The sequence below is a fragment of the Drosophila suzukii genome (genome assembly GCF_043229965.1).
Source record: "Drosophila suzukii chromosome 2 unlocalized genomic scaffold, CBGP_Dsuzu_IsoJpt1.0 scf_2c, whole genome shotgun sequence".
NCBI lineage: Eukaryota > Metazoa > Arthropoda > Insecta > Diptera > Drosophilidae > Drosophila > Drosophila suzukii.
The window spans coordinates 31,465,043-31,474,377 of NW_027255896.1; the positions used below are offsets into that span (position 1 = coordinate 31,465,043).

The window sequence follows — 9,335 nt, forward strand, 5'->3', positions numbered from 1 at the left end:
AGAGGCAATCCGTCCCTAACGCTAACGCGGTAAACTGGCAGATAGGAAGGAAAAATCAAAACTCAGAGCGAGTAAAGTGCGAGTAATGGGCAAACGCGGAGGCCAGAAAAACAAAATCAATAAAAGAATAGCAAACATTAAGTGGCTATTATACACAAATACGCCGCCCACATGGGCAACACAAGAAAAATTAATTGCTGAACTTGATTTTCTGAAAGAATGCCTCCAGCTACGAAAGCCAAATACCGCAACTCACTCAGAAAATATTAAAGTTATAAATGAAACAGTAATTTATTAACCACCATCTCCGAAGCCTTTGCCGAAAAAGTCTGACGTCTGTCCGAACGACTGTCCTGGATGACTAGACGCTGCAGCATGCAAATACACATGCATGAAACCAAAGACCAGTGCGAAGACCGGCACCGGCCACGCCTGAGCCAATAGGCCACGGACATCAGCAGCAGTGAAGCCAAGAGCGCGAGGGGCGCTCCGTCCTTTTCGCCTACGAAGGAGCGTCAGCGTAGCCAAACTGGCGACGACCAGCTGACGCGGAAGACATCCGGTGCAGCAATCAAAATAGTTCCAAAATACATATATTTAATAAAAATTGTAAAATTGTGCGGAACCATCTCCGCTCAATTAGAAGTGTAGCCCGTAAAGCTAAACAAAACAATAGGTTCAAAACCTGTAAAAGTAAATGAGGACACAACAAATAGTTATAATTATAATTTAAATATATATACAACGAAAATGTCAATAGTAGGCGTTAAGTCAGTGGACTCCACTGCTAATGTTATTAATAAAGTAGAGTCAAATAATAGTGACTTAGAATTAATACACACACTGTTATATATTATTGTTGTTATAATGTACGCAAATTGTTTTTTTTAAACTATATAAGTTACATAACAAATGTTTAAAAAAGATATATATGAGCCAGGCAAATGATCTGGACGAAATTTAATTCGAAAAAAAAAATAAACAAATAATCTTGTAATTAACTTTGAAACATTTTAGAAAATTGAATAAAATTAATATAATTAAATACAAATACAAAAAGGAAAGAAGGTAAACTTCGGAAAGCCGAAGTTTTTATACCCTTGCAGTTAGGTTAGGTTAGGTTAGGTTAGAGCGGCTGCCAAATCATTGACACACTTAGTCCTTAAAAGGTCCATTGTGGTACCGCGTGGATCTGTATCCCCTTTCCTAAAAAGCTGCTGCCTTTAATGCAGCTGGCTTAGCATAATTCCCATCCGGTTGCTTTAATGAATTTTATTATTCGTTTTAGGCTTATGTTCGCCAGTTCAGATAGACTGCTCATGAAGGGATTCCCTAAGTGGTACAGTCTAGATCTGCTCAGGACCGGGCAGGAACAGAACAGGTGTTCCACCGTTTCCTCTTCCTCCTCGTCCCTGCAGCTTCTGCAGAAATCGTTTCGGGGCGCGCCCAATCTGCTTGCGTGTGTGCCAACCAACTAGTGGCCTGTTAACACTCGTATTACCATTCCGCACTCGGTACGGTTTAGTCTTAATAGTTCCGAAGTTCTCTTCGCGTCAATGATTGGTCGCATGTTTCTTATATTGGTTTTTAATGTTAAGCTTGCAGGTGGCCATCGGCATACCAATGTTCTCCTTGTCCGGAAGGAGAGGAACGGTAGTGCCATGCCTGGCCAGCTCATCTGCAATACAATTGCCTGTAATGGTCCGGTGACCCGGGACCCATATCAGGTAAATTTTAGAGCCATCTCGTGCAGAGATTTGCGGCAGTTTGATATGGTGTTGGAGTTTGTATTGGTCGAGATAATCGACCTGATAGCCGCCTGACTATCACTATAGATGTCAATCTGACAGTTTGCATCGTTCAGAAGCATCAAAGCTTAAATTATGGCATATACTTCCGCCTGGAAGACGCTACAGTGATCCGGAAGTCTGAAGGATTTCCTGATATTAAGTTGTTCGGAGTATATACCTCCTCCGACTTGATTATTTAATTTTGAGCCGTCAGTGTAGAAATTGACTGCCTCTGTAGGGCCCGGCTGGCCTTGCTCCCAGTCTTCTCTGGTTGGGAGCAATGCTTCAAAGGGGGTGTGGATGTATTTAATAGGTTTGCATAGATCTGTACTGGGTGAGATCATTGTGTCTTGCTGGAGTATCCTGGCATGACCGTATATTTGGGGTTTCCGCTGCCCTAAGTCCCTCATCCGAACCGCAACTATCTTAGCTCGTTCCATGCTGGCTAAGTCCAGACTTGGAAGGTTCAGAATAGCATTTAGCGCCTCGTTGGTGCGAAGGGCTCCGCTTATGCATAAGGATGCCATTCGTTGTACCTTGTTTAGGTTTGTTGTGGTTGTCTGCTTCATTAGCGCGGGCCACCATATTGACACTCCGTAGAGCAGAATAGGCTTAACTATCGCTGTGTGTATCCAGTTGACGATTTTTGGGGACATGCCCCATTTCGTTCCGATGGCCTTTTTGCAGGAGTAGAGGGCAATTGTTGCCTTCCTCGGTCTCTCTTGGCTGTTTAGTCTCCATGTCAGACGCTTATCTAATACTAACCCCAAATACCTGGCGTTGTCACTGAAGGAGAGAGAGCAGTTATTTAATATTGGTGGGTTTAATTGAGGAATCTTGTATCTGTTTGTAAACAGCACCAGTTCCGTTTTCGAGGGGTTTACCCCTAGACCTCTTTCTGTTGTCCAGTCAGAGAGTATTTTAAGTTTGGCGGTCATTAGATCGCATAGTGTCTGAGGAAATTTTCCTGAGAAAATAATGGCTACATCGTCATGCCACAACCTTGCATCCACCCCCTTCCATGTAGCACAACAGCTTATTTACTGCGATGTTCCATAGCAGGGGGGAGAGTACACCACCCTGAGGGGTTCCCCTGTTCACGAACCTTGTTTGTGTTGAGATTCCTAGGGTGGAGGTTACCATTCTGCTCATCAGCAATTTATGGATTAACTCCACGACTTGGATCTCAACACCCAGGTCGGTGAGGGATTCGGTTATGGCTGTAGGGAGAACATTGTTGAAAGCGCCCTCTATGTCCAGAAATGCAGCAAGTGCGTATTCCTTGTGATTGAGTGACTTTTCGATTTGGCTGACTACCGCGTGTAGAGCTGACTCGGTGGACTTGCCTTTTGAATATGCATGCTGCGCTGCTGATAACCGTTTCGAGTCCATGACTGACCTGATGTGCAGAAATCGTTGTCTCTTCGGCTGTGCACTTACAGCATTAGGCTTCTCTTGCCCGTAGTTGGGGAGCACCGTCTTCGCCCATTCCACCTTCTTCAGCCATTCGGCTGAGGGGTTGGCAATCTTGCTCCTGTTATGTGAGCGCGGCAGTCCGCTTCTCCGCATAGGTGAATTTATTTTGCTCGGTGGTTGGAGCGACCGTCTTATGCATACCTCCTGCAGTTTTTGGCGCCGGCGCGTACTTTGCAGAGGTGCTGGCGGCCGACTGTCTTCCACCTATCACCCCCAGTTTGGGGTGGGGCCCTTTTGGGATAGCCCCCGAGCTGGTGCCAGCACAGGCGGAGCCAACGCTCGCAGATCTTGTCGCACCCTCCTTCTCCTCCGTCACGGGTTTCTTAGGAGTGCCCGGCTCCATTGTGTTTTTATACCCGTTACTCGTAGAGTAAAAGGGTATACTAGATTCGTCGGAAAGTATGTAACAGGCAGAAGGAAGCGTTTCCGACCCCATAAAGTATATATATTCTTGATCAGGATCACTAGCCGAGTCGATCTAGCCATGTCCGTCTGTCCGTCTGTCCGTCTGTCCGTCTGTCCGTCTGACCGTCTGTCCGTCTGTCCGTCTGTCCGTCTGTCTGTCCGTCCGGATGAACGCTGAGATCTCGGAAACTATGAGAGCTAAGCTATTGAGATTTGGCGTACAGATTCCTGAGCTTCTTACGCAGCGCAAGTTTGTTTCAGTAGACTGCCACGCCCACTCTAACGCCCACAAACCGCCCAAAACTGTAACTCCTACAGTTTTGATGCTAGATAGAATTTTAACTGAAATGTATTGTTCTCATCAAAACCTATCGATTGACCTAAAAAGAAGTTTGCCACGCCCACTTAAACGCCCACAAACCGCGAAAACCTGTGACGCCCACAATTTGCATGCTAGATAAAAAATTTTAACTGAAATGTATTGGTGTCGTCAATACCTATCGATTGATCCAAAAATAATTCTGCCACGCCCACTCTAACGCCCATAACGCTTAAATCTGTCTACCGCCGGTAGGTGGCGCATTTTAATTTCGCTTTGCTGCTTGCATATCTCCATTTCCCTTTGAGTAACGGGTATCTGATAGTCGAGGTACTCGACTATAGCGTTCTTCCTTCTTATTTTTATTTTTGTTGGCACGAGTTGCGGAGAAAGGGAAGGTCCACCGGGGCAGAGATCCGCGATGCCCGGGTAAGGCGATAAATAGAGCAGGGGGCCGCCAACTCCCTGAGCCCACCGTTAGAGACTGAGCTAGTTTTTAACCCGGGCCCTGAGCCAGGCTGACTCTTGGCACGGTCCGTATTACACCGTAGTCCGGCTCGGAGTGAGATGTTGTTTGGGAGGGGAGTTGGGTAGGTGTTGTGTTGGGAGTGGGTTTGTGTAAAGCAACTATTTAGATGCGGCTGAACAATTCGCATCGACGGTACTGCCGCTAAACAGCGACAGATACCCGCTAGCTGTCCGGGGCTGTTTATTACAGAGGTTTCGGTCTGACGGAATCCGTTTGACCTAGCCTACTGCTATTCACAGCTGGCCTTATAGGCCGTTCGCTATCCGCAACCTGCGACCCGCTTGGTCGCCTCCAGCTAGGCGTCCTCGGAACCATCTCACAAGTTTTTTGGACCAAGACCCTTGCTGTTATAATAATAAAATTTAAAAATAAAAAAAATATATTTCCAAAGTATAAAATAATATTTCAAAAAACACTGAAGCTGTAATTTGTTTCATATTATTTTCCCACCAATTTTCCGATCGATCCTATGGCAGCTATATGATATAGTCGTCCGATCTTGATCAAATTAAATACAAAATTCAGAACTATTTAAAAATTGTTATTTCCAAGCGTAGGAGGTTATTTGTTTAAAAACACAAGAGATATCATTTTCTTAAAAAATTTTTTTCGACTATTCCCATGGGAGTTATAAGTCATAGTTGTCCGATCCGGCTGGTTCCGACTTAAATACTACCTGCAAAAGAAAGAAGACTTTTGGGAAAGTTTCAGCCCTATAGCTTTAAAACTGAGAGCCTAGTTTGCTGCGCTGCTGATAACCGTTTCGAGTCCATGACTGACCTGATGTGCAGTCCAATCAGTCGCTCAAAGCTCTTAAGGAGAAAGGATGTCAGACGTATGGGCCTAAAATCTTTCGTCATCGTGTGCGAGGCTTTGCCCGCTTTGGGTATAAAGACTACCTTTGTTTCCCTCCATGTTGATGGCAACGTTCCTATCCTAAAAATGGTACGGAAAATTGTCTTTAGCCAGTTGATGGCAAGTTGACCTGCGTTTTGGATGTGCGCAGGTGAGAGATGATCTGGTGATTTGAAGGGTTTGAAGCTGTTTATGGCCCAACTTATGTTGCGTTCGGTAAGAAGCGTTTCCAAGTCAATGCTTAGACCTGCATGATTTTCTGGGAGACGTTCTACCGGGAGACTACCCGGAAAGTGGGTGTCTAGTAGTAGGCTTAGGGACTCCTCACTAGAGTCTGTCCACGAGCCATCTGGTTTTTGAAGGTACCCCAAGGAGGGGGTTGTTTCGGAGAGGATCTTCCTAAGCCGAGCTGCATCGGCTGTTTCCTCTATGTTTGAGCAGAAGGTCTGCCAAGCTGATCTTTTTTCTTTCCTTATGGCCTTCTTGTAGGAGGCTAGTTCTAACTTGTACCGTTGCCATTTTAGATCCTCATTTCCTGCTTTTGCCCTGTTAAAAAGGGTTCTGCAACTGGATCTGAGTTCTGAAAGTTTCTGTGTCCACCAAGGAGGCTTTTTGGTTCCTCTCGGTTTGCGTTTAGGGTGGGCTGCTTCGAAAGCCGAGTTGCAGGCATTCGTGAACATCCCTACTATGTTATCAAGACTGAGTATATCACTGTTGTCATTTGGGGGTTCTATTGGAAGAATGTTTAGTAGGGCTTCCCTATAAGCGCGCCAGTTGGTACGTCTATGGTTGACGAATTTAGCTGGAGTAGAAGGGTCTAGTGATAAAGTGGTTTCTATAAATCTATGGTCAGAGAAAGAGTGTTCGTTTGAGACTTCCCAGTTTCTGACTGCTTCTAGCAGATTACCTGACACCATGGTAAGGTCAATGACTGTTTGGCTATTTTTTGTGATAAAGGTGGGGGTGTTACCCCTGTTGCATAGAAATAGATTTGAGCCAAGGACGAAGTTAAAAAGAGACTCACCCCTGTTGTTGCTTGTTGGGCTTCCCCACTGAGTGTGGTGAGCGTTTGCGTCGCAGCCGATTACCAGTCCTATTTTGAGCGCCTCGCTATCTTTGACCAGTGTCCGGACAAGCTCGTCTGGGGGGTCTTCCTTCTCGAAGGCAATGTAAGCTGAAGCCACCCTGATTGTAGCCGCTGGAAGCTCCAGACTTGCTACGGTGATATCTCCGTTGCTGTAATTATGAAGCAGAAATATGCTAAGGTGCCTTTTGGCTAAAATGCAGGTTCTAATTTTACCTTCTTTTGGATCAAGCAGCAGCTTTAAATCTTTGGTACCCAGTCCAGCAACCATGCCTCCTACCACCCAAGGCTCCTGTATGAGTACTAGGTCTGCCCCGCCGTCAGCCAGGCGGAGCAGGAGGGCAGCTGACGCTGCTTTACTGTGATGGAGGTTCACTTGCAGTAGTCTTAGCGACATTTGCCGAGTTCCCCTCCACCACTGTGACGTCCGCTTCCTCGCTGCCGCTGAGGTCTCCGTCGTCTTCGTCCGCCGGATTCATCGCCTGCATCCCTCTGCTTAGCGACGAGTCGGTTGAGTAGCCATTTTCCGGTTCATCATCTCCAGGAGCCTCTATTTCCTCGGGAAAGACCTGCTCGGCTGGGTTGCCGGTCGGGTCCTCCTTCGAGTTAGAGTTTCCCTTATAGACTTTGATGCGGATGGCACTGAATCCGAAGTTCAGCTCCCCGTGAGCGGCCTCTATTGGGGATACTGACTCCTTATTCAGTACCACGATGGCCTGGCTGATCGGCCCCTCGTGAGGTTCCACCTTTACGACTTTCCAGTCGTGCGTGGGAAAATTGGGGTTTCATCTTTGCAACATAAAGAGGATGTCCTCCGGTGCTTTGATAGACGACGGCAGCCATATCCTCGCTCGTGGTCTGCTGGGGACGTCGCACCAATCTAGTGCAACGATTTCCGCCCCAGGATACACCTCTCCGAGCTTCTCCGTCGCCTTCTTGTAGAGGTCAGCTGATCTCTGACTGTCGCAAGACACCACCTTGACGCTGCCCTGGAACCAGCCTGCGTCCTTGCAACATGGCGTCGGTTGGGGGAAGTCCCGGAGCAAAGCCATGCAGATTACCGCTAGCTGCTCCTCGACCGCCTTCCACTGGTTTCTTGGGATCCGGCCTCCGGGGTTTCCCTTGTCAACCAGTCCAATCAGAACCTTGTCCCGCGCTATCTCCGCAAATGACAGGTTCTGTTGGACCCTAGATCTCTTTGCCGCAGGTCCAGGCAACTCTAGAAATCGTTGTCTCTTCGGCTGTGCACTTACAGCATTAGGCTTCTCTTGCCCGTAGTTGGGGAGCACCGTCTTCGCCCATTCCACCTTCTTCAGCCATTCGGCTGAGGGGTTGGCAATCTTGCTCCTGTTATGTGAGCGCGGCAGTCCGCTTCTCCGCATAGGTGAATTTATTTTGCTCGGTGGTTGGAGCGACCGTCTTATGCATACCTCCTGCAGTTTTTGGCGCCGGCGCGTACTTTGCAGAGGTGCTGGCGGCCGACTGTCTTCCACCTATCACCCCCAGTTTGGGGTGGGGCCCTTTTGGGATAGCCCCCGAGCTGGTGCCAGCACAGGCGGAGCCAACGCTCGCAGATCTTGTCGCACCCTCCTTCTCCTCCGTCACGGGTTTCTTAGGAGTGCCCGGCTCCATTGTGTTTTTATACCCGTTACTCGTAGAGTAAAAGGGTATACTAGATTCGTCGGAAAGTATGTAACAGGCAGAAGGAAGCGTTTCCGACCCCATAAAGTATATATATTCTTGATCAGGATCACTAGCCGAGTCGATCTAGCCATGTCCGTCTGTCCGTCTGTCCGTCTGTCCGTCTGACCGTCTGTCCGTCTGTCCGTCTGTCTGTCCGTCCGGATGAACGCTGAGATCTCGGAAACTATGAGAGCTAGGCTATTGAGATTTGGCGTACAGATTCCTGAGCTTCTTACGCAGCGCAAGTTTGTTTCAGTAGACTGCCACGCCCACTCTAACGCCCACAAACCGCCCAAAACTGTAACTCCTACAGTTTTGATGCTAGATAGAAAATTTTAACTGAAATGTATTGTTCTCATCAAAACCTATCGATTGACCTAAAAAAAAGTTTGCCACGCCCACTTAACGTTTAAATCTGTCTACCGCCGGTAGGTGGCGCATTTTAATTTCGCTTTGCTGCTTGCATATCTCCATCTCCCTTTGAGTAACGGGTATCTGATAGTCGAGGTACTCGACTATAGCGTTCTTCCTTCTTATTTTTATTTTTGTTGGCACGAGTTGCGGAGAAAGGGAAGGTCCACCGGGGCAGAGATCCGCGATGCCCGGGTAAGGCGATAAATAGAGCAGGGGGCCGCCAACTCCCTGAGCCCACCGTTAGAGACTGAGCTAGTTTTTAACCCGGGCCCTGAGCCAGGCTGACTCTTGGCACGGTCCGTATTACACCGTAGTCCGGCTCGGAGTGAGATGTTGTTTGGGAGGGGAGTTGGGTAGGTGTTGTGTTGGGAGTGGGTTTGTGTAAAGCAACTATTTAGATGCGGCTGAACAATTCGCATCGACGGTACTGCCGCTAAACAGCGACAGATACCCGCTAGCTGTCCGGGGCTGTTTATTACAGAGGTTTCGGTCTGACGGAATCCGTTTGACCTAGCCTACTGCTATTCACAGCTGGCCTTATAGGCCGTTCGCTATCCGCAACCTGCGACCCGCTTGGTCGCCTCCAGCTAGGCGTCCTCGGAACCATCTCACAAGTTTTTTGGACCAAGACCCTTGCTGTTATAATAATAAAATTTAAAAATAAAAAAAATATATTTCCAAAGTATAAAATAATATTTCAAAAAACACTGAAGCTGTAATTTGTTTCATATTATTTTCCCACCAATTTTCCGATCGATCCTATGGCAGCTATATGATATA

At 47.4% G+C, this 9,335-nt stretch overlaps 1 protein-coding gene across 1 annotated transcript; it reads right to left on the minus strand.

The window, feature by feature from the left end:
- Window positions 1-1,876: 1,876 nt before the first annotated feature.
- Window positions 1,877-3,609, minus strand: LOC139354411 (uncharacterized). The gene is made up of 3 exons (XM_070998640.1): window positions 3,408-3,609; window positions 2,896-3,010; window positions 1,877-2,576 (listed from the first exon to the last, which is right to left on the minus strand). Exons 1-3 carry the CDS (start codon window positions 3,607-3,609, stop codon window positions 1,877-1,879), a joined length of 1,017 nt encoding a protein of 338 aa, XP_070854741.1.
- Window positions 3,610-9,335: the final 5,726 nt, after the last annotated feature.